This window comes from Sparus aurata, chromosome 11 (genome assembly GCF_900880675.1).
Source record: "Sparus aurata chromosome 11, fSpaAur1.1, whole genome shotgun sequence".
NCBI lineage: Eukaryota > Metazoa > Chordata > Actinopteri > Spariformes > Sparidae > Sparus > Sparus aurata.
In genome coordinates this window covers 34,589,163-34,615,331 of record NC_044197.1, presented here as the reverse complement: position 1 = coordinate 34,615,331, position 26,169 = coordinate 34,589,163, and the positions used below count along the sequence as shown (strand labels likewise).

Sequence of the window (26,169 nt, the reverse complement as noted above, 5' to 3'; positions counted from 1 at the left end):
GCTCAGCCAAGCCAAGCAGGGCCAAGGATCACACTGACTATCTAGTAGATATCTGATCATTTGATGTTGCCTTAGCGTACACTTGATTTTAGTTTAAATGTATAGCTGTTTGTCCATGTCTTTGAAATGTTGATGTGGCTATTTTGTTAAGAATACAGATATACTGTTATTGTTTTGTTGTGATACAGATACAGTTGCAGTTTTTTGTTATTATTACTATTATTATTATTATTATTATTGTTATTATTAAGGCAAGGCACTGTAGTCTCAGTTTTGGTTTGGCCTCTTCTCTCAGACAGAGCAATACGTTTATTAAAAGCAGTGTTTTTTAAGATTTTCTTTTTTAAAGTTATTATTATTAAGCTTTAGCAGATACAGGCTTTAAGACAAGGCACTGTGGTCTCAGTTTTGGTTTGGCCTCTCTTCCCAGAGCACTATGTTTATGAAATGTTTATGTGTTTTGAGATGTGCTCTATGGATGGAATAAAATTCCAGGTATATTGGAAATGTTTTTGTATTTTGTGTCATAATTTAATTTTGTGTTATTGTTGATAATGGCACACTAGATGAGAAGAAAATTTCAAACTGGCACTCCATGTCACAAAGGTTGCCGACCCCTGGTCTAGAAGATGCGCCCGCTTATATATATATACGCCATGACCTGGAGTGGATCCAGAGTAAAGCCTCCACCTCAGGCTCAAATTAACAGGTCAACATAGAAACAAGTTAATGGGACCCAGCAACAATTTACATACCACTGGTGTTTATAACAAGAAGGGAGGTAGAGAGTTTTTGCTTGTGTGTGTGGATATAGGAATGTTCCTGAGCAGGTGAACTATAGGACAGGTGAAAGTTGAAAAGTTTACACAGACAGTAGTCTGGAAAAGAAATAGCCTGTTAAAAACAATATAGTTGGGTGTGATATAGATGAAGTGAAATACAGGACAGCTGAGAAGTAAACTGTGAAGTGGAAGAAGTTGGAAACAGATTCTAACTATATAAAATAACTTCTGAATAAATGTAAATAATTGGTCCCACATTCTGATGTGGTGTTCATGTATCACAGAGAGAAAGCCTCACACTGCAACAACTTAGATCAGAATGTTTAATTAATCTATAAACAAAGACTTGATATAAGAATACAAGCTAAGCGATACAAGATTCAAATTAGATAACTAACAAAAGTCAAAGATTGCCACAGTAAATGAAGCTGTACTCAGCTATATGAAGCTAGTATTTACTTCTTCAGTACAACTCAGTGAGATAGTTTACCTGTCGTAGGTCGATGAAAGCCAGCTGGAGCGTGTCTCCCTGAAATCCAGGCACTGGCTCTGAACTGGCAAACACTGAAAAGAAACACAAATTATACCAGACAATAATGACTTGTTTTATACAACACACAGCACACATATAACAGGATTCACTTCCTTATTTACAGTCAATAGGCAGTAATTAGAAGGTTACTTTTGGAAAACTCTTTGTTACTGGCTGAGTAAACATAGGATATGGTCATGTAGAAATAGGTATTAATACGTTTCTTTATAATAAATAATAAAGAGTCAATAGCAACCAAAACTGGTTCATGGTTAATCTGTGTGCCCTAATATGAAGTGTTACAGATTTAATCTGACTGTGTGCATAGTATTTTAAGTCAGTTGGATCAAACTGAAAACAGGTTTGCATTTTTTTTTTAATTCATCTTGTGAGTCCTGTCGATGATAATACTAAATTACATCACCATAAAAATTACAATTAAATGCATTTTAACTTACATTCACACTGAATGACGTCTAAGTTGAATTGCTGAATGGCCCCCATACTGATCTGTTTGAGTTCTGTGTCCAGCAGCATCTGCATCAGTGATGTGGACAGATGTTTGCAAGCTGACATACAAGCTGTCTGGGCAACCTTACCCTGCAGATAGAGGGACAGTGAGAAGGAGGGAGAAAAAGGGTGGTAACAGGGAGGGGATGCAGAAGAGGGAGGAAAGATGTAGAAAAAAAATGATGGGGATGAGGAGGACAACGAAAATATACAAGATAGCAGGAAGAGAGGTGGTTTGTGGTAGAAAAAATGTGTATTGGGAGTACAGGAAAGTAAAAGGATGAAAGTAATTGGTGTAAAAGAGATTGTGGAAAACAGTCATCACAAGAGTAAAAGGTTAAAAGGTGATAGGAGGGTTTGTGTGTAGGAGTAAAAATAGATATAGGGGATAAAGAAACAAGGGCAAAAGGTAACTGACTGTTAGCTCCACCTTGAGTGTTGGAAGAACAGGTGATACAGGTGGATATAGATCACACAAAGCAACAAGCACTTCACACAGTCTATCATCTAACCCAGGGGATCAAGAACCTGGAGGGTAAGTGACAGCCTTCTTCAAAGATATGTCATTCTTCAGCTTTTCTTTCATTTTCAAAAGTTTGTTTAAAACAAATTAGTCTGCTCAGACAATTTGACAGCTGCCAAACCCCCTCGGACAGGGTGGAAAAAAACATCCTGTAATCCTGTAAACATGAACCATGCATCACTTCCATGTTAATTGAATTACAAGAAATACAGAAACATAGCTATTAATGAAATTATTCTTGACAAACTCTCATGCCTGTTCTACCACTATATTGGAAGTAAACACATATTTTGGATTAGGAATGGGTAGATGGTCAGACTTCTTCAACACCAACACTATGGAGCTAAATCGGGGTCACATGTTTTTGGTACTTGAAAAAGTAAAATTTGAAACTGAAATTTCAAGTTTTGATCTTGAATTTTGAAAATATATCAACATATTCAAAATAAAAATAAATGTACAAAAAGTTTTTTTCAGGTTAAAAATAATTATGATCAACTCTGGTAATTCTTTTGAATAAATCATTTCATTTTTCACTTTCATTTGTTTTGATATTTGGGATCCTATTTCTTGCAGTTGTATGTTTTATCTTTTCAGATTCAGATCTTAGTTTTTTTACAGTTTCAGATCTTCTTTTACAGTTTCAGATCTTTCTTTTTCAGTTTCAGATCTTTCTTTTTCAGTTTCATAGTTTTGACCCTGATCTAGCGTGGGGGGCGTGGCATCAACTGAGAGGGGCGTGGCATCATGACAGACAGCTCAAAGCCAAAAAGGCTACAGACCTCCCCCTGTCATGTTGCCCTCAGGGGAACTATTCTAAAATGATTCGCTACGCCACATGAAACTGCTGTCGGTGACAACCTTCCATTTGCACACCATGCACGAATATCCTGCACGGCTAAAAGTGTTTTAATTTCCAAGGCTGTTTAGATGTGAGATGTGGAAGCTGTTTTAGGCAGTACTGAGGACCAGTTGTAGTACAGGAGCGACAAAATTACACCAGATTGTGCACACAGACACCCACACTTTAAGTACTAAAATGTCCGATTTCCACGTAGCACTGTGAATGCCTCGCAGTGTCCGCTGGCAATGGCGTCAGGTTCTGCTGGCTCACCTGCTGGAACCAGCACACAGGTGAGAAAAGTAAGGTTGGGACATCGTGATAAATATCAAAATGAGACGTCGTTGTGTGGTTTTTGTTCTGTAGTGTTGCCAGTGTTCTTTACGTTACTATAGCAACTGTTGCTACAGTAGGGGTTCTTATTTGTTAGCATCAAGATTAATTCTTCTTTGTTTAGCCTATTATTTATTTTTTTGCCTCGGTTATCTCGCCTGTAATACATAAGCAGAGCATTGACGTCTAGACACACACACACACACACACACACACACACACACACACACACACACACAAAGCTGGTGTAAGAATATAAAGTTATGTTGTTTATTCCAGGATCAACTGAAAAGAGAATTTCTCCAGAGACTGCTGACCAAGGTTTCACAGGTCATGCAGAGATTGCCACTTGATGTGCAGTACCTAAAGTTAGTCGTCAACCAGGAGATGGTCCTTTTAAGGTCACTGTCCTGCCAGATTGAGATGCCACAGGATGTGATCGATGCTTTAACTGAACTGACAACTCTTGTCAATATGGAGGACAACTCAAATCTGACCCCCAGTCAGGTGCCTATGTTGTTGCAAGACTGGACAATTTGGTGAGGTCTGTAAAAGGCAGGGCACCACATGTGGGACTAAGAATGATGAAGGGAATCCTGCAGGGCATGGGCCAACGTATCCAGTGGAAGAGAGTGTCTAACTCCATGCATCGTGTAGACCCTGTTGGAGTGCTCTCACGCATGACAAGGATTGGGTGTGTGGCAAGGAGGACATATTCTGTTCAAGGTCCTCTGCACTTGGTTAATGTCGACACAAATCATAAACTTGTCAGGTATGCTTTACATTTGATGTTTACATGCTATTCAGATCTACAATACTAATTGCAAGAATATGCTTTACAAAGTAATATGTTTCCCGATTCCTTATGACATTTCCAACTTTTTTTTTAAATAAATGCACTTTAAATGTAAATAAATGTAGTGATTTATACTGATTTTCATTCTGCCCTGCATTTTACAGACCTCACCAAATTGTCCAGTTCATCATCTATAATGTTACTGTAGAACTGTTTAATGGAAAGGCCATTCTCATGCATGCGCTGTCTTTCAGATACCCCCAGAACTTTGGCAATAGATGACACTGGTAGAGACATTTCTATCAGGCTCTGTAGGTGTTGTGGAGACACGTCATATTTTGGCCGTCCCAATTCTCCTTGCAACAACATAGGCACCTGACTGGGGGTCAGATTTGAGTTGTCCTCCATATTGACAAGAGTTGTCAGTTCAGTTAAAGCATCGATCACATCCTGTGGCATCTCAATCTGGCAGGACAGTGACCTTAAAAGGACCATCTCCTGGTTGACGACTAACTTTAGGTACTGCACATCAAGTGGCAATCTCTGCATGACCTGTGAAACCTTGGTCAGCAGTCTCTGGAGAAATTCTCTTTTCAGTTGATCCTGGAATAAACAACATAACTTTATATTCTTACACTAGCTTCGTGTGTGTGTGTGTGTGTGTGTGTGTGTGTGTGTCTAGACGTCAATGCTCTGCTTATGTATTACAGGCGAGATAACAGAGGCAGAAAAATAAATAATAGGCTAAACAAAAGAAGAATTAATCTTGATGCTAACAAATAATAACCCTACTGTAGCAACAGTTGCTATAGTAACGGTAAAAGAACACTGGCAACACTACAGAACAAAAACCACACAACGACGTCTCATTTTGATATTTATCACGATGTCCCAACCTTACTTTTCTCAACTGTGTGCTGGTTCCAGCAGGTGAGCCAGCAGAACCTGACGCCATTGCCAGCGGACACTGCGAGGCATTCACAGTGCTACGTGGAAATCGGACATTTCAGTACTTAAAATGTAGGTGTCTGTGCACAATCTGGCGTGATTTTGTCGCTCCTGTACTACAACTGGTCCGCAGTACTGCCTAAAACAGCTTCCACATCTCACATCTAAACAGCCTTGGAAATTAAAACACTTTTAGCCGTGCAGGATATTCGTGCATGGTGTGCAAATGGAAGGTTGTCACTGACAGCAGTTTCATGTGGCGTAGCCGAATCGTTTTAGATCCTACGTTCCCTGAAGGCAACATGACAGGGGGAGGTCTGTAGCCTTTTGGTTGAGCTGTCCGTCATGATGCCACGCCCCTCTCAGTTGATGCCACGCCCCCCACGCTAGATCAGGGTCAAAACTCTGAAACTGAAAAAGAAAGATCTGAAACTGAAAAAGAAAGATCTGAAACTGTAAAAGAAAGATCTGAAACTGAAAAAAGAAAGATCTGAAACTGAAAAAGAAAGATCTGAAACTGTAAAAGAAAGATCTGAAACTGAAAAAAGATTTGAAACTGTAAAAAAAAGATTTGAAACTGTAAAAAAAGCTAAGATCTGAATCTGAAAAGATAACACATGCAACTAAAAGAAATAGGATCCCAAATATCAAAACATATGAAAGTGAAAAATGAAAATAAATGATTTATTCAAAAGAATTACCAGAGTTGATCATAATTATTTTTAACCTGAAAAAACTTTTTGTACATTTATTTTTATTTTGAATATGTTGATATATTTTTCAAAATTCAAGATCAAAACTTGAAATTTCAGTTTCAAATTTTACTTTTTCAAGTACAAAACATGTGACCCCGATTTAGCTCCATACAACACAGTTGTGTCTGACGAATGAGGGAAAAATATACTCTTGGATGTATTATGATTCTCTTCACAAAGATCATGTAGGAATGAGCTGTACGTTCCTTATAGCTGAACCAACTGAATGGTGACACATACAGCAACGTTCACACTGCAGGATTTTAATAACGGTTCTTGGTGACCTTACCCAACAAAAAGCCCCACTCCCATGAATGATGATTGGCATGTGTGAACTATTCAAAGACAGCTCAGAGACAGCTCAGAGACAGCACAGAGACAGCTCAGAGACAGCTCAGAGACAGCACAGAGACAGCTCAGGGACAGCTCAGGGACAGCTCAGAGACAGCTCAGAGACAGCTCAGAGACAGCACAGAGACAGCATCAGAGACACGCACAGAGACAGCTCAGAGGACAGCACAGAGACAGCACAGAGCAGCTCAGGACAGACAGAACAGCCGAGACAGCGCAGAGACCTCAGAGACAGCTCAGGGACAGCTCAGGGACAGCATCAGGAGACAGCATCAGAGACAGCTCAGAGACAGCACAGAGACAGCTTCAGGGACCAGCTCCAGGGACAGCTCAGAGACAGCTCAGAGACAGCTCAGAGGACAGCTCAGGGACAGCTCAGGGACAGCTCAGAGACAGCTCAGGGACAGCTCAGAGACAGCTCAGGGACAGCTCAGGGACAGCTCGAGGGACAGCTCAGGGACAGCTCAGATACAGCTCAGGGTACAGCTCAGAGACAACTCAGAGACAGCTCAGGGACAGCTCAGAGACAGCTCAGAGATAGCTCAGGGACAGCTCAGAGACAGCTCAGGGACAGCTCAGGGACAGCTCAGAGACAGCTCAGGGACAGCTCAGGGACAGCTCAGAGACAGCTCAGGGACAGCTCAGAGACAGCACAGAGACAGCTCAGGGACAGCACAGAGACAGCTCAGGACAGCTCAGAGACAGCACAGAGACAGCTCAGAGACAGCTCAAGACAGCTCAGGGACAGCTCAGGGACAGCTCAGGGACAGCACAGAGACAGCTCAGAGACAGCTCAGAGACAGCACAGAGTCAGCTCAGGGACAGCTCAGAGACAGCTCAGAGACAGCTAGGGACAGCTCAGGACAGCTCAGAGACAGCTCAGAGACAGCTCAGAGACAGCTCAGGGACAGCTCAGAGACAGCTCAGAGACAGCACAGAGACAGCACAGAGACAGCACAGGGACAGCTCAGAGACAGCTCAGAGACAGCTCAGAGACAACTCAGAGACAGCACAGGGACAGCACAGAGACAGCTCAGAGACAGCTAGGGACAGCTCAGAGACAGCTCAGAGACAGCTCAGAGACAGCTCAGGGACAGCTCAGAGACAGCTCAGAGACAGCTCAGGGACAGCTCAGAGACAGCTCAGGCAGATCAGGGACAGCTCAGAGACAGCTCAGAGACAGCACAGGGACAGCACAGGGACAGCTCAGGGACAGCTCAGGGACAGCTCAGAGACAGCTCAGGACAGCTAGGGACAGCTCAGAGACAGCTCAGGGACAGCTCAGGGACAGCTCAGGACAACTCAGAGACAGCTCAGAGACAGCTCAGAGACAGCTCAGGGACAGCTCAGAGACAGCTCAGGGACAGCTCAGGGACAGCTCAGAGACAGCTCAGGGACAGCACAGAGACAGCACAGAGACAGCACAGAGACAGCTCAGAGACAGCTCAGAGACAGCTCAGGGACAGCTCAGGGACAGCTCAGAGACAGCTCAGAGACAGCTCAGGGACAGCTCAGAGACAGCTCAGAGACAGCTCAGGGACAGCTCAGGGACAGCTCAGAGACAGCTCAGAGACAGCTCAGGGACAGCTCAGGGACAGCTCAGAGACAGCTCAGAGACAGCTCAGGGACAGCTCAGGGACAGCTCAGAGACAGCTCAGACAGCTCAGGGACAGCTCAGAGACAGCTCAGGGACAGCTCAGAGACAGCTCAGGACAACTCAGAGACAGCTCAGACAGCTCAGAGACAGCTCAGGGACAGCTCAGAGACAGCTCAGGGACAGCTCAGAGACAGCTCAGGGACAACTCAGAGACAGCTCAGAGACAGCTCAGAGACAACTCAGGGACAGCTCAGGGACAGCTCAGAGACAGCTCAGGGACAACTCAGAGACAACTCAGAGACAACTCAGAGACAGCTCAGAGACAGCTCAGAGACAACTCAGAGACAGCTCAGAGACAGCTCAGAGACAGCTCAGAGACAACTCAGAGACAGCTCAGAGACAGCTCAGAGACAGCTCAGGGACAGCTCAGAGACAACTCAGAGACAACTCAGAGACAGCTCAGAGACAGCTCAGAGACAACTCAGGGACAGCTCAGGGACAGCTCAGAGACAGCTCAGGGACAACTCAGAGACAACTCAGAGACAACTCAGAGACAGCTCAGAGACAACTCAGAGACAGCTCAGAGACAGCTCAGGGACAACTCAGAGACAACTCAGAGACAGCTCAGAGACAACTCAGAGTCAGCTCAGAGACAGCTCAGAGACAGCTCAGGGACTTGTTACAGACGTAGGTTGTAGACACTACAGCCTATGAGAGAAGACACTGCTCTTCTTTCTCCCTCTGTCATCTGTCATGTGCAATGGCTCTCTCAACCATCTGTGTGCAGAGAGTGAGTCCAATAGTTGATTTCATTCTACACACAAGCCCTTCATCCTAATCCACCTTCCCAAACATTTTTCCTTTCTCTTCATTGTTTTTCGTGCAAATCAGCACACAAACAGCTTGGACTGTGTCTTTCCTGTGCTGTTTGGTGCGGTGCCCCACTAGTGTGCAGAGCACAATTACTGCAACACTTCAGATGACACTACAGAAAATTGTTTCATTTTACACCTTTGAAAGTTGTGAAGTGAGGCCAAGGCATTACAGATGTCCAGGTAATGTTGCATCGTGTTAATGTTTTAAGCGTGGCTACTACTAGTTTTGATGAAGATGGCTGAGTGTGAGCAAATATGAGGGAAGTAACATCTATCAGTTTATCTTAAATATGGATTAAAAAAAGTAGTAATCACACTGACAAAAAATTAATCACGTAAAGAAATCACACATTTTTAATGCTCAAGATGCATCGATAATCTTTTTAAATTGCACTGTAGCATTCTATATCAGAACTGAATTGAATGGTGAGCCTGGACACTCCCAAAGTTGTGGGAATATCCCTCTGCGGTCCTTGTGTGTGGCATGTTGGAATAAATCAATGCACTGCTGTGGACAGAATAATACGTATATGGCAATACATATTTTTGATACCTAAAATAAGGCCTACCCACAAAAATAAATCAATCTGGCCTTTGCTACATAGATCTTTCTGCAAACCCAACAGTTTCTTCATCAAACCCATGTTAAGGTGATTTCGGCACTGCCGAATAACTTAACATAGAACCATGTGTCATCTAGTGTTTCATATTTCCTGTTTACTTTAAAGGTCATGTATGAATGAGAAAGTGTCTTGAACTAATGCAACACAGCTGTTATGGTCTGTACATAGTTTCACTTATTTTCTGTCTTCTGATCAGAAACCCTATTATTGATATCATAACACAGCAGCCACATGGAAATTAGATGATGACTATAAGGTGATTGAATTAAGTTTTTTGATATTCATTTTGGGTAAATTAATTGTTATATGAATCAATCAGCAAAAAATAACCTTTAGAATAATGGATAAATAAATAAGTGGATACATAATCAACAAACAAAAACAAATCATTAAGTGCAGCCCTGTACTCTTTGTACCCAGTCAGCACTGGTTATATCTAGTTTTGACATTAAAGTGATGCTTGGTATGTTCAAAAACAGACTGCGAAGCTACATACTCTAGCATAAAAGCAGGATATGCCTGATGACTCTGATTCCAGTGATGAATTAGAGTTTAGGTTAGGCCTGGCTAAATAGCACCAGGAGTAAGTGGCTAAATGTTTTTAGGTGGGCAGACAGACAGAAAGAGTATTGATTAAAGTAGCAATTAAGCTGACATAGGTTTGAGTTCCTGCTAAGTCCTTGTTTTATGTTTTGATATTAGCCTCATCGTATTGATTTACGACATTATAATGTGTGATTAATCTAATCAAAAATATATCTTCAACAGCTAAGCATGCTTTACAAGACATAAAGGTTCCCAACCCCTGCAACAGAAACTCACACATGAACAGCTTTACATTTTCATAAATTTCATCAAACGATAATATATCAATTTCTCACTGAAAGCTATGAGAGCATTAATTCAGCTGTTAATCTGCCAACGTGTGTTCCTTAAAAACCCTCACACATAAAACAAAAACCACAGATAGCCCAACGCGTGCAGGTTAGGCACAATCAATAACTACACACATGGATCACTTCAAGGCTAATTAGAATAGTTAGTATTTCAACTGCTTTTGTAAGGGGATACATTTTAACTTCTCAAGAGTTTGAAGTGCGAACAGTAACTCTGAATGCATCTTTAAATTACTAATAGTGTTAAACAGGACAGAACAACAGATCAACACAAACCATTCTCACAGATGCTCATGCACTCTCAAACCCAGGGTTGATGTGATGTCAAGAATAACACTCAGCAAGCAATGTTATTGATATAGAGAGCTGTATGAAGAAACAAAACAAGAAAACACTGAAGAGCGCATCAGTCATACCAACGATAAGATATGATAGCGAAAAACACAAATCACTGATGGAGACATGCAAAATGTGGTGTCAGACCTGCTGACGCTGGAAATGCATTATACTGACTCTACATAGACTGCTAGCTAACTTAGGGACTGTTTACCAATGAGGATCTTCCAGACGAAAGTTCTGGATCGGCTTGACTCGGTTTCACTCGACATATCAGCCCAGCGAGGCAGGGATATGCACCTATATTACATAAAGGGGAACGTGCTTGAAGGTGTGTCTTAAACTGATGACGACCCTTCCCATAGATTCCTCATAATGAAAGTCGTGATGGGTTCTCACCAGCAGTAACTTTTAAACAGCTAAATGTAAACAAGAATAAACAGTAAAATGCTGCAGATGTCTGACAGAATGAACAGGAACAATTACGAGAAACTAAACTTCAACCATAAAGATTCACCAAGAAACTGCAAAATGACTGAGAACCGAACAGTAATGGGTTGAGTCTCCTCACACAGTCTCGTTTGATAAGTAGAAGGCGGTTGTCATGGGTTGGCAACCAGGTTACTGCAACCCGCTAGGAGGTGGGGCAGGCATGGTCTGGCCCTGCTCTGAGGGTCCATCCTGGGTTTGATGTGGCTCAACTTGGTGCAGTAAAACTGGCAATGGAAATGTTAATCAGTGTGACCTGTTTGACTTGGCGCGGCCAAAAGTGTCCCATAACTGATGCACAACTTTCAACTGTCAAGTTTCCATACGCTTCAAATAAGCTAGATTCATGGTGTTGTAATTGGCTAACCCAGGAAAGCAGCTGTATGAAGAATGAAGAGCAAGATCAATCGTGAAGGTGTCTACAATCTACTTTGAGGTTAATCACAGAGATCATGTATTTGATGCCCTCTGTTTCTAATGTTTACACAACCTGACCAGCTGATTTGTGCTACTGAACATAATAATAGAGCAATGTAGACTACGGAATCTGGATCAGTCCTATATCCAATGGACGAACTACTGAACCTGATACAGGATCAGACTGGTCCCAACCAAGCAGGAATCTTCAGCTCTTATAATTGGATGACATAGGAAAAGAAAGACAGGCTAACAGAAAGAGACAGAGTGTCTGGTCAGTGTAAATTTGCTCAGATCGAACACACCTGGGCTTGTAAGGTTTCATTTTTGTCTCTACTGCTGGATTTGAACCGTTAAGACAAAAGTTAAACCTTTATGTTGCATTCCAGTCAAAGTTAATTTTCTAGTTGAAATTCAAACTTCTCCCTCCGAGCGCTCAGGTTCACAATGTCAGGCCTAAGCCAGAATTTGGTTGACTGTGACAAACTGGTGTCGCTTTGGCAAGTGTTCGCACAAGTGAACCCTCAGCAGTGCAGTCTCCATGTATAACCAACACATAAGGTAACAGATGCAACTATAAATTTATTTTATGGCACTTATACAGACATATAGTTTTCTTAACATTCTGTTCACTAGCCTAGTATAAATCCTGTAGTCTACAAATACATCCTACCCCCTCTCTACAGCTGCTGCTATTGTTGTGCGAAGTCAGAAAATGTCTCCCTCGTGAAGTAAGGTAGATGGATGTTTAAAATTAGGAAGTCCAACTTTAAGTGGCGTTCCATTGTACTTGTCTCGTGGGGGGTGGGATATTTCTGAGTTCCAAGTTGTCTGGAATGCAGCATGCGATTAAAGGGATATTCCGGTTTAAGTTTAATCCATGGTCTAAATCACCGTGAAACTGTGTTAGGACTCCCTCTCGAGAGATCAAGTTATCAGACCGCTAATTCACAGAGTTTATCAACCTCAGAAACGACCGCACGACAACAATACACTGCAGTAAATGGATCCAAATATAAACCGCCACCAAAAGCCACAAATAATGCTCAGAACAGCACAAAACTTCAGCAAACAGTACAAATAGGGTCTCAGCACATAGTCCGGGGCATCTAACCTCCGCTAGCTAGCTAGGGAAAGCTATTGGGTAGCTAAAAAACAGATTTCAACTCTCCTCCATCAGCTTCCGGGTCGGGGAAGTCCCGACGCGACGATTACCGAGTGCGATTAGAAATGCTCAATTCCGTTCTCCTCCCTGTCCGCTCTCGATAATAACTGTTATAAACTGGCAGGTAAGACACATATGAACTTTGATTGCTTTTCCATGGAGTCATAATCATACATTTTCATACATGAGCCGCGGAACTCTACTGCACTCGGTAATCGAGTCTTCGGGACTTCCCGTCAACAGGAAGCTGCTGCAGAAGAGTGGTACATTTTGTCAGCTTTTCAGTAGAAATCCAGCTAAGCTAGCGGAGGTTAGATGCCCCGGACTATGTGCTGAGACCCTATTTGCACTGTTGCTGAAGTTTGGTGCTGTTCTGAGCATTATTTGTGGCTTTTTGGTGGCGGTTTATATTTGGACCATTTACTGCAATGTATTGCTGTCGTGCGGTCGTTTCTGAGGTTGATAAACTCTATAAATTAGCGGTCTGCTAACTTGATCTCTCGAGAGGGAGTCCAACACAGTTTCACGGTGATTTAGACCATGGATTAAACTTACACCGGAATATCCCTTTAAGTTACAAAACCATGCAACTGGTCTAATGTGTGCAAACAGACAGTGGTGGATGAGATGTAATCATTAAGGGATATTCCGGCGTAAATTTAATCCATGGTCTAACACTTCCGTGACACCGAGTAAGACCCCCCCTCGAGAGATCAAGTTTTCCGATCGCTAGCTTATATAGTTTTCGCAACCTCAGAAAAGACCGCACGATAACAACACACTGCAGTGTGTGCCTCCAACAAGTAACCGCCATCAAAAAGCCACTCATAGCCACAAACAATGCTCAGAACAGCAGCAAACTTCAGCAACAGTACAAATAGGGTGCATGCACATTATTCGGGGCAACATCTGCTAGCTTTGCCGGATTTCTATTGAAAAGACAACACATCTCAACCACTGTCCTGCAGCAGCTTGCTCGTTGTGGGGAAGCCCTGACGAGTCGATTACTGAGTGCAGTAGAGTTCCGCAGCTCAAGGATGAAAATGTATCATTATGTGTCTTACTCGGTGTCACGATGTGTTAGACCATGGATTGAATTTACGCCGGAATATCCCTTTAAGGTGTCTGAACACAGGACCCTGATGCCCTGACATTTGATTCAAGTGGAGTATGGAATACATTCTGGAACTTGGTAACAGCTTGTGTGACAATTGTATTTCAAGCGAGAACAGAAGTGAAAGTAAAGAAGTAATACTAGCTATTAAAACCATGTCTTATGGAACAAAAGATTGACTATTTCAAAGAGAGGTTGAGATATGTGAATAAGCATTCTTGGCCAGCATCTAACAATCATTAGAGGACGTTCCTGTCTGGCTTTAGCTTTCAGCTGTGGTGGTTGTTGCTAAAAAGTCAATGTCAACAACATCCTTTAATGTCATCCTAAAGGTTAGAGGTGAGAGAAAAACCCACAAGTCTGGATCAGGGGAGCTTTCTACTTTCAAACATAAGCATGCTTTTCATTTCCTCTCTGCCTGTAGAATGGCAGCATAATTTTGTAACAGCCAGGCAGGAATACTCACCGACATCGACGCATGGTCATTGTTGTTATTCTGAGCAGAGACACACCCAAACCAACCAAAAATGGAAGAGGGGGAGGGAAGGAGGGAAAGAGGGAAAGGACAGGAAAAGAAATGTGGCAAGAATAAATGGACAGGAGGAGGTAAATTCAACTGGAGATATCTTGCATGCTTGACAAGTCAAATTAATCAAGGAATTACACTGCTAGAAAACAAATTAGTAACAGCTGTTTATAACAGGGTGTGTGGACGGGAAGACACAAAACATTCTTGAAAAATAAAACAAAAAAGCTGGAACTCATTCAAGACATGAAAAGAGACGTTGAGAGAAGAGCAGGCACTGAACAGGCTGTAGCTGTCAGCTATCTTGGACAGAACACACATTTACTGACCTTCACACTGACCTTTGATATCAACAAATGTGTCATGTCAGCATGTGTAAAAGGTAGTCTACGAGTTGGTAACAGCACACTTAACATGCATGTGGACAGATCACAATCCCAACACATAATCAGTTCAACTTTAAATTCACAACATTAAACATTTTTTGTTTTTAGACAGTGCACACATTTAAATAAGGATGTGATGAACATACAGTGGCAAAACAGCAGGAGACAGTTTGGAATCAAGGAAAAATGGAAAGACATAAGAAATAGGAAATATAGGATCCTATTAACTCAACAAAAACACAATCAACACTGACACAAACCATTTGACAGCAGCTAAAATGAGTCTAAAAACCAAGAAGGCAATCCCACAATACCAAGAGAAAAGCGACAGGTTTAGTGGGTCAGAGGTTAGTAGGATGACGAGACTCACCGGGAGGTGTGTGAACACCTGGAAAGTAGACCGAAGAAAGTTGATCAGGTCCATGAGGTATCCAGAGGCACGACCGTCTGACTCAGCCATTCCCCATTCATAGTCTGCCAACTGGATAAATTCATCGATCTTCTGGTTGAGTTTGGTATAAATCTCTCCCTCTGCAGCATGACGCGCATCCTGGAAAATATTTCTTTTAAGCCTCTTTAACACGTCTTAATAGGACTAAATACAGTCTTAAACACCCTGCCCTTGCTAAAGCTCTGAGCGTAATGACCTCCAACATTATGAAAAGTTATCGATAAAAAACACAGCTTTCTGGCTGAGACTATCCACAAGCTAATAGCAGTTGAAAACTCTGCCGCAGCACAAAAGCCGAGGATTGTGGAGCTGGAAAAGCAGGTCAAGCGCCCTTACAGAGAGTTTGGACATGGCCGAGAACTATAGTAGGCACCTAAATATTAGGGTTGTCGGCTTGGCAGAGGATACAGAGACTGGGCAGCCGGCAGAGTTTTTCGAGTCATGGCAACCCTCGCGTCCTAAAGTTGACATAAAGGCCGGCCACAGAAAGCTGGAGAGAGCCCACCGCACTCTCGAACCGAAACCGGACCCGAACAGGGGCCCCAGGTCGCTGCTGCTACGATTCCACGCGTTCAGAGACAAATACAGGGTTATGGAAGCAGCACGCCAGGCCAGCCAGGATGGTGGCTTAATCTACAACGGATCCAGGGTCTCTTTTTACAGTGATTTCTCCTCAACGGTGATGAAAAAACACAAGGCATACGATGTGGTGAAACAGCGGCTGCTAGAGCGAGGGATGCCGTATGCTATGCTGTTCCCGGCTACTCTGCAGGTGACACACGGAGGCTCCAATAGAGGTTTTTCACCTCGAAAGGAGGTACGCGCTTTCATTAGCCGTTTTTAGACAGTTTTGCCCGTCCTTTTGGCGACTCGGTCTGCGGTTTTAGACAGAGGCCGGCAAATTGGGGGTCTGTTTTGGTCCGCCGATTTTCCGTCTCGGAGGGTACACTTATTTCCTGCCTCGCCTGCTATCTAAAAACGAGGCGGCAATGTGCCGGCCTCTGCGTGAGGTGGGCAGAGGTGTCAATGACCTGCACTGTTGTGCGACCCACAGCCGGGGAGTTTTAAAACAGCTGATCACAGCAGTCAGTCCATCATTTCATCTGCGGATATTAAGATGAACAACTGGACAGCCGCTGAGATCCAGGAGATGCTAGCGTCTCCTTGATCTCTGTAGCTGTTTGGTTGTGTTAGCTTGTTGTTGTGTCGGCAGGCTAAGAACGGTCACTACTTTCAAATTAAAAGCCCCCCTGCTTAGAACCCAGTTCTAAACTCCAATGGGGTGCAATGTAAAGCTCTTATTTTGAAGACAAATTCTTCGTCACGTACACAGCCCAACTTCGAGCTTCACGTCACGTCACATGTTTACGCCTACCTCAGAGGCGGATTTGGAAAAGGAGGACTATTACGCCTCTGTTTTATTGCCGTCCTTACCTTGGAGCAAATGTGCCGCCTTTTTATCTAAAAAGGGCTATTGACTCTTTTCCTGGATGATAACTTGGCCGAGCACGGAGTTCTGTTTGTCTGGTTTGGGACACTTTTTCTGCAACAGCCGCAGTAGTTTTGACACTCACGTTGGTAGGTCATAGTAGCCTACTCTTGAATGCTCTGAACATTTTGAACATATTAAACATTTCTTAACCGAGTGGCACAACTGCTCGTAACTTAAATATTTCTTTTCCACCTTATTTCGATCACTCAAACAGCGAGGACTCTTTTAGTTTTCTTGGCACGCTATTCATCATATGCCGTCAGTTCGCTCTTGGTGACTTTCAAATGTGCTTGTATGGTGAAGAGTCCCTGTTTATTTAGGGAAAGACCCTCAATTTGTTTTTCTCTGTTGTACATGTGTATGGAGGACCAAACCTGACATAAGTATAAATAAATAAATAAATACATAAATAAATAAATGCATAAATGCATAAATAAATACATAAATAAATGCTGAAATAAATAAATAAATGTATAAAAAAATAAATGCATAAATAAAAATGCATAAATAAATGCTGAAATAATACATGCTGAAATAAATGTATAATAAATAAATAAAGTATAAATAAAAGAATAAATGCTTTTTAGGTTAGGACCTCCTACCTCCTCATTTACATATGGACACAGAAATACAGAAATAAATATATGTAGGTGAACAGAAATACAGAAATACAGAAAAAATAAATGTAGGTAAACAGAAATACAGAAATAAATACATGTAGGTGAACAGAAATGTAGAAATAAATAAAAAGCATTTATTCTTTTATTTATACTTTTATTTATTTATTTATACATTTATTTCAGCATTTATTTATTTATTCATTTATTTATGCATTTATTTATTTATGCATTTATTTATTAACATTTATTTATTTATTTCAGAATGTATTTATTTATTTATTTATGTATTTATTTATTCTTATGTCAGGTTTGGTCCTCCATACATGTGTGCTTGTTTAGTGTAGTTTATGTGTTTAGCTCAGGACATGACATGTGTATAAGACTTAAAGCAAAACTATTGCCGAAATGTTACCTAGGCTTTTTGTGAATGTATACAAGTCAAACCTTTGTGTTAAAGCATTACGACAAAAGAGGCACTTTTAAGATTAACTGTAGTTTCATTTTCGGGCAAGCTCATTTTCAATGGAGTGCTGGGGCACTCTTACTCTAGCATCAAAATTGCTATTTTTAAAAATACTATAAGGATCGCCACAACATGAAACTTTGCTCGTAGTATCACCAGGGTCTCTACACATGAACAGGAGCATTGAGAGCATTGTTTGTATACACAGAGTTTGCTAAAAATAAAGTTTTTGGACCACTCACGTTAGCAGATGTTTCCTCTGCTCGCTGCCGTCCTGGCACCCTCTTTTTTTTGTCAAACTTCAATCTGACATTTTGCCCCCTTCTAAGCAAGTGAGGTTGCTCACTAATATATGTCATGTTATTGAATATTCTGATGTGTGGAGGCAGCTTCACCCTACTGATTCAGAGTTCACTTTTGTTTTGGCCCCACATAAAAACTATATCAGAATTGATTATATTTTCATCCCCTCCTCAAAGGTGTCTCTTGCTTTATTATGTTCGATAGGCAACTTGTATTGTCAGACGATGCCTCCCTATATTTGGTATAATCTCTCGCTGAGGACAGGGCATTGTCACGGCACTGGAGATTTCAACCTTATCTCCTCAAAGATGACAAGTTTACTTCCTAATTTACTTCAGAATTCAAGATTTTTTTACTCTATCAACTCACCATCCACAGATAGTCCCTCTGTCCTCCGGTAGATGTGTAAAATTCTCGTGTGGACTGATTGCGTCTTTTGTTGCATCCAAAAGTAGTTGGAAGAATGAACAGCGTGAACAACTGTTATCCGCACGTGCTGCATTGAATACTTTTCTGACTCAGGACTCTGAACAGTCCCTTAAATTTGCCAGGCAGAAACTATATGAGTTTAGGGATAAGTCTGGAAGATACCTTGCTAATCTTGTCAAGGAGAGGGCAGATTCTCAAAATATAGTTTCTATAACTGATTCTAATGGTGTTAGATATTTCAATACTAGAACCATTAATAAACACTTTGCATCATTTTATTCCAATCTATATAGTTCAAAACAGCCTGACAATGCCCTGGCCCTTATGCTTTATTTTTTTGCAAATTTGAGACTCCCTAAATCTACGGAGGATCAAAAATAAATCCCCCAATTACTAGGAAGGAAGAGGAAGCGCTACTTGCTTTGAAAACTATGCCTACCGGCAAGGCTCCAGGGCCAGATGGATTTGGATGTGAGTTTAGTAGTATTCTTTTAGACCCTCTGCGTCTATGCTTGATCAGTCATTTGAAATGGGATCCTATCTTAATCCCTTTGGGAGGCCAATATTTCTCTCATCCTTAAGAAAGGAAAATGGGGGTCCGTTTAGCTCAGTTGGTAGAGCTGGCATCCCATGTCTGAGGCTCTGCAGCGGACCCGGGATCGACTCCCGCCTGGGGTCCCTTCCTGCGTGTCACTCCCCCTCTCTCACCCTGTTCCTGTCCCCCTCTTCAGCTGAGCTGTCAATAAAGCCATAAAAGGCCAAAAAAAAAAAAAAAAAAAAAAGGAAATGCCTGGATATCTGCACTTCTTACAGGCCGACACCTACTTAAAGGAATGGTCATATAAAGTACATATCTATATATCGTTCTGTTTCCCTACCGTAAGTTGCCAATCAGCGCTGCCTGTTTGGAGAAGCAGAGAGCCACTCCAGCCCAGACGTTCAGTTTGTACTGCAGTGGAACGGAGTCCAGATGCAACGCGAATTTTAAGCACCTAAAACACGTCCACCTAAAAAAATCATATCAGTTCAAGTGTGCAGTTGCAATCAAAATTATTCAACCACCACTGCATTTTAGGGTTATTTGGCAAAATGTAACATTTTTCAAGTGTTTGCAATAAACAAATCACACAAGACAATTTAAAATGGTTAAATAAAACCAATATTAACAAGGATTTTATCCAAATTCAACACTAAATCCTACTTTCTATGATTAGCACTTGCACTCTCAAAGATATTCAACCGCCTGAATAGAATTCCTCAATTCCTTGGTTTCAGAAGAAGTCCTGGAAGATACTAGAGTGGCCATCACAGTCGCCTGACTTGAACCCACTGAAAATGGAAGATGCGAGAGGAAGATGTGAGAGGACGCTCCAAAAGCCTCCTCCACCTTCCTGTCTGAGCTGTCCGAGCTACTCACCTCCACCTGCTCTATGTCTACATCTACACTCCTGCTTGGTGATTTCAACATCCATGTGGACTACACCAGCTGCCCCTTTGCCTCTGAATTCCTGTCACTCCTGGATTGCTTCAACATCACACAGCATGTTAAAGGTCGACCCATGTCAAAGGCCACACACTGGATCTGGTGTGCTCCACAGGCACAGCTCCTTCCCATCTACAATGCCTGGACCTCACTGTTTCTGATCACTATGCTGTCCTCTTCACTATTCCTGTCCCTGTGCCCAAGCAGCGCATAAGTCGAAACATCACATACAGTAACATCAAGACAGTGAACACTCTGGCCCTGACCAATATCCTGGAAACCCACCAGGCCTCTGACCCCCTCAACGCCTCACTGGATGCTGCTCCTGAGGTCTTGACTCCCTTGCCCCTCTTAAAACCCGGACTGTCTCATTTACCCATTCTGCCCCCTGGTTCACCATTGAACTCCGCACCCTAAAGACTAATGGTCTGCCTGGAGAGGCTCTATAAATGATCTGGCCTCACCGTCCATCATGAAGCCTACAAAGACCACGTTAGGTCTTATAAAAAGCTCTCTCCAAGGCCAAAACAAACTACTACACCACCTTCATTGCAGACCAGCAAAATAACCCCAGAATGTTATTCTCCACCATTAACCGGCTCCTTAGCCCTTGTGATGTCCCCCAGCTTTCTGGTGCCCCTGACCTCTGCTTTAAGTTCCTAGACTTCTTCCAGGAAAAGGTGGCTACCATTCACCAGCAACTCCTGGCATCTGCCACCACCCCACCATATGCACCTCAGACACAGACAACTGATCCTCCCACTGTTCGCCTGCCCCAGAGCTCTCTCCCTCCTTCTCTCCTGTGGACTCTATTTCTGTCGCTAAGTTGGTCTCCCAGGCAAAAGCCTCCACCTGCTCTCTGGACCCCATGCCAACAACTCTTGTGAAGTCTTCCCTGCCTGCCCTATGACCCCTCATGATGGACATTATCAACTCATCCCTAGAATCTGGCATGGTACCGTCCACCTTCAAAACAGCTTCAGTGACCCCCATCCTCAAGAAGCCAGGCCTGGACACAGATGACTTACATAACTACAGGCCGATCTCCAACCTTCCTTTCCTAAGCAAAATCCTGGAAAGAGCAGTTGCTGCCCAACTCCATCAGCACATGTCCAACCATGAGCTCTATGAACTCCTTCAGTCTGGCTTCAGGGCACGCCATAGCACAGAAACTGCCCCCTCATCAAGATCACCAACGACCTCCTCATCGCTGCAGATTCTGGCAGTATTCTGATCCTCCTGGATTTCTCTGCAGCCTTTGACACAATCTCCCACACCATTCTCCTTACTCGCCTATCTGACTACCTTGGTCTCACCGGTACAGCACTCTCCTGGTTCCAGTCCTATTTAACAAACAGGAAACAGTCTGTCAGCATTGGAGACTCCAGTTCCACCCCAGCTCCAGTCAACCAGGGCGTGCCTCAAGGCTCTGTACTTGGACCCCTCCTCTTCACCATCTACATGCTCCCCATTGGTCAGATAATTCTCAAACATGGTCTCAACTTCCATTCTTATGCTGATGATACTCAGTTATATCTCTGCACCAAACCATCCACCCAGCTACCCCCACAGTCACTCGTCAACTGCCTGCATGATATAAAACTTTGGATGACATCAAACCTACTAAACTAAACACCAATAAAACAGAGCTCATGGTTGTGGCCTCCAAGGCGCTGCCCCAGAAGGTTGGAGATCTTCTCCTGGACGTGGATGGCTGCACTATCTCCCCATACGAGGAAGTCCGCAACCTGGGTGTCATCCTTGATTCCACGCTATCTTTCCAATCAAACATAAAATCCAGTGTTTCCTCTACATTCATTTAGGAGTGGCGGCACGCCACTCCTAAATCCTAGCGGCCGCTCCTTCAAATTTCATTATTTTTTTAAATTGTCGCAAATACACCACCGCCGCATCATATCTCCACCTTCACAGCAGAGTCCTGCACTGGGTCAGGTGTCACGAGTGCTGAGGTAAACTAGATAACTATCTTGCTCAGTATATACTCTTTGGAGATTCCCCCCCCCCCCCCCCCCCCCCCCCAGAACTTGCTGGTGCCATCGACGTTAATTACTCGCGAGAGCGCAGCTTTGAAAGTGACATCACGTCAAGCACCCAGGCACCAGGTCGGAGAGTCAGAGGAGTGTCATCTTGAAAATAGGGCAACAACTCACCGGAAAAAAAGGTAGACTTATTAGCTTAAGAAACTTACAATAGATTTTATAAGTTCAATAGACATTCGCAAAATATTGATGGCCAGCTAAGGTTACATAACATATCGTTAGCTTAATTAATTGGGCCCGGTGCCAACTCAACTCAGTGTCGCTAACGTGAGTAAACTAATTGATAGCATTAAGCGAATATATACACGCCATGATGTAACTGCTGACAGCATTTTCAGCTGAGCTTGTTCAAATATTTCTCAAAGAAGAGAAAGACACCTGATGAAGATGACGCTAGTCAGGTATCATTAGCCTTTTACCGACTCAAATGATGATGGTTCGGTAAAAAATTGTGTTCACACTTGTAATCAGATGTGATGTGAGTGTAAATGATCTATCTCATATAAGACAAGTAACATTAGACAGAGGAGCAGTGGAGCAAAGTGAAGGAGAGCAGAGTACAGCAGGGGAGAGCCGAGTGAAGGAGCAGGAGATCAAAGTGATGGTGCAGGAGAGAGAGATGCAAACTTTGCCACTGATTCTACAGCCCCATCAAGAAATTATTATTTATTGTTTTATTTTTTTCTATATTATTGCTGTATTTTTGTTGTTATTTTTTATTTTACATTTAGCCTTTAAAAAGTCATTTTCCATGCCAGCCATTCAATAAAAAGGGGGATTATGCTGGGCATAAAAGTAAAATCTGCAGTCAAGTGTCATTTGTTTACGTCGCCACGGCTCCCCGGAGAACCTGCCCCCGCTGCTGAAAAAATCCTAGAGGAAACACTGAAATCCATGACAAAATCAGATTTTTACCATCTAAAAAACATCTCCTGTGGCTGAGACCCTCATCCATGCCTTCATCAGCTCCCGACTGGACCATGTAATGGAGTCCTGTCTGGGCTCCCTTCCAAAACCCTGGACAGGCTCCAGTATGTGCAGAACTCTGCTGCCAGGGTCCTCAGCAGCACCAAGCCCTGGCAACACATCACCCCCACTCTCATCCGCCTTCACTGGCTCACAGTTAAATCACGCATCACTCACAAAATTCTCCTCCTGACCTATAAATCTCTCCATTCTCTGGCCCCCCAATATCTGTCTGACCTCCTCCATCGCTGTACCCAGTCTAGGACGCTGCGCTCATCAGGCACACACCAGCTCTCCATCCCTCTCACCAAACTGCAAACCACACAGAAGCGACAGAGCCCTCTGTGTGACAGCCCCCACTCTCTGGAACACTCTCCCAGCTGAAACCCGCAAACTGACTTCTCTGGAGACTTTCAAAAGAGACGTAAAAACATCTTTTTAATTAAGCCTATCAGCTCTAGATCCAGCCCCATCAATCAACCAACTTTTCTGTTTCTTTATCTTATATGTATTATTTGTTTATCTGTTTATTCTTTGTTCTGTTTGTTCCACTTTGTTACGTGTCCTTTGGTACCCTGAAAGGCGCTGTAAAAATGTTTATGTATTTTTATTATTATTATTATTATCATTATTGAAAATCTCTGGTGGGATTTAAAAAAGGCGGTTGCAGCACGCAAACCCAAGAATATTTGTGAACTGAAGACCTTTGCCCATGAGGAATGGGCTACGATTGCTCAGGAATGCTGCCAGAAGCTGGTGTCTGGCTATGCATCACGTTTGCAGCAGGTCATAACAGCAAAAGGGTGCTCTACTAGGTACTGAAGATGCTTGTCATGAAGGGGTTGAATAATTTTGACACTGCAGTGTTCATTAAAAGTGACATTTTGTGTTGAATTTGGAGAAACCACTTGTAATATTAGTTGTGTTGATACGGAGGTTCTACGGTTGAAAAAATGTAGTGCTAAAAGAGAAAGGGCAGTCTGACGGCGATGTAAAGCAGTGTGCATTTTCTCTATATAACGTACACTTGAACTGATATAGGTTTTTTTTAGGTGGGCCTTATTTTAGGTGCTTAAAATTCGCTTTGCATCTTGACTGCAGTACAAAGCTGAGCGCCTGGGCTGGAGCGGCACTCTACTTCTTCAAACTGAAGCTGCGCTGATCAGCAATTACGGTAGGGAACAGACAGCCTATAGATATCTACTTTATATGACCCCGCTTCAAAAAACCTTAACTATCCCTTTAACTAAATTTTGCCTAGAGATGGTGCTGCCATCAAGGAGGACCAAACCAGTTTTAAGGAGGACCAAGCACTTGTGCTGTCTCTCAACGCCGAGAAAGCATTCGACCAGGTTGAGTAGTCGTATTGTTTCTATGCTCTTGAGGAATTTGGACTAGGCGATAATTTTGTGAATTAGATTAGTGTTCTGTATAACACTTTGACTGCGGCGGTTCTGACTAATCGGCTGAGATCTGACAAGTTTCCCTTCCACTACGGGAACAGGCAGGGCGACCCCGTCAGCCCCCTGCCCTGTGACATTGCAATCGAGCTGCTGGCCCAAGCAGTAAGGCAGAACACTTTAATTTCTGGTATCTTCGCTGGTGTAAGGGGACCCAAAATTACCTTATACGCAGATGACATTGTGATACATTTATTGCACCCCCAAACTTCTGTTCCCTGCCTGATTAAGGTCATTTCATCATTCAGCACCTTTTCAGGATATAAAATTAACTTTGCAAAATCCGAAGCTATGCCCCTAGGGTCGTTAACATGTGTCCAAAGTATGGCTTAGCCCTTTCCATTCCGCTGGTCTCCCACCGGCTTCATTTATGTGGGAGTGCATGTAACCCACCCACTTCCTCTTTCCTGGTTAGGTAGGGTAGCTCTTGTAAATTTAAACGTCCTGCCCAGACTGCTATACCCACTGCAAATGATGCCTATTTTTATTATCCAACAAGGTTATTAAGGTGCTTGAAGGCTGGCTAAGCTCCTTCATCTGGAGCAAAAGGAAGCACTGTCTCAAGATGGCAGGTTGTGATGGAGATGCAGACTTTACTATCCTTTCAGCAAGGTGACTTCTGCAGATATTTTCAAAGGTATTGGTCTGGTATTTTGAATGAACTTTCTGCTATCTTTAGAGTCTCAATACAGATGTGTATACTATGTGCCTTGTACTCTCCTGGATGGTCAGATCAGGACAGTAAAAACAGGAGACTTTTCAATATACTGAATTTTGCTGCTAGAAAGTACATTCTGCTCTTCTGGGTCAAGAAAGCTGCTCCAGCAAAAAAATCATGGCACAACATTGTTATGGACTGCATTCCGAGTGAATACATAACATGCATGCTTCGCTCCAAAACAGATGCTTTCTATAAGGTCTGGGACCCTTACTTGAAGCATATCAGGCCAACACTGTCATTTTCCTTGCTCAGTGTCCGAGCCGTTTTGTGGTCTAAATAAAAAATCTAATAAAAAAATAATACTGAGAGGCAGTACCAAGAGACATCATTCCAGTGAAAGACTGTACAATCAACACAAAGACAAGACACAAAGATTTGCATTCACATTTTACCTTGAATGTGGACAGGCCATACAGTCTTGTAGTATGGACTGTTTCTGGGGGAGACGTTGGTGATGTTTGTTATAAACTCTTCCAGGTACCTGCAGGCTTGCTCCAGGTGCGTGGTGTTAATGATGATCTGCACCAGCTATATGAGGTTACAGGTTTGAGACTTAGTAACAGATTCTTGGTCCAGATGATGTGTATTTGATAAGTACAGCATGGTTCCTACCTCAGTCAGTCCTATGTGGGGTTTCTTGATAAGGTTTTGCAAACAGCTGCTGAGTGTTCTTGTCAGCAACAGGTTGGTTGATTTTCGCAACATGTCATCAATCTCTGTTGAACTGGATACACAGACAGTTGCACAACAATGACACCAACAGTCAGTGAACATTAGAGATGTGACCAAGTGTTGTAGTGTCCACCTGGACATACTGAAAACTGATCATATAGTTACTGCTCAGTGAGACCAACCTGCGGTGAAGTGACTCTGAGAACTTAAGGCTGGCGTAAATGAACTCTTTGACCTGTGTGTAGATCTGAGGG

The 26,169-nt window shown here is 42.7% G+C and overlaps 1 protein-coding gene across 1 annotated transcript in view; it reads right to left on the bottom strand.

The window, feature by feature from the left end:
• LOC115591604 (exocyst complex component 6-like) overlaps positions 1-26,169 on the bottom strand; it is a 26,594-nt gene continuing 425 nt past the window's right edge. Inside the window, 7 exon segments of the mRNA XM_030433740.1 lie at positions 1-1,346; positions 1,773-1,914; positions 15,166-15,345; positions 25,636-25,683; positions 25,685-25,771; positions 25,856-25,967; positions 26,098-26,169. The exon segment at positions 26,098-26,169 is cut by the window's right edge and continues 38 nt beyond it. Coding sequence (XP_030289600.1) covers positions 1,246-1,346; positions 1,773-1,914; positions 15,166-15,345; positions 25,636-25,683; positions 25,685-25,771; positions 25,856-25,967; positions 26,098-26,169 — 742 coding nt within the window. The 3' untranslated portion in view covers positions 1-1,245.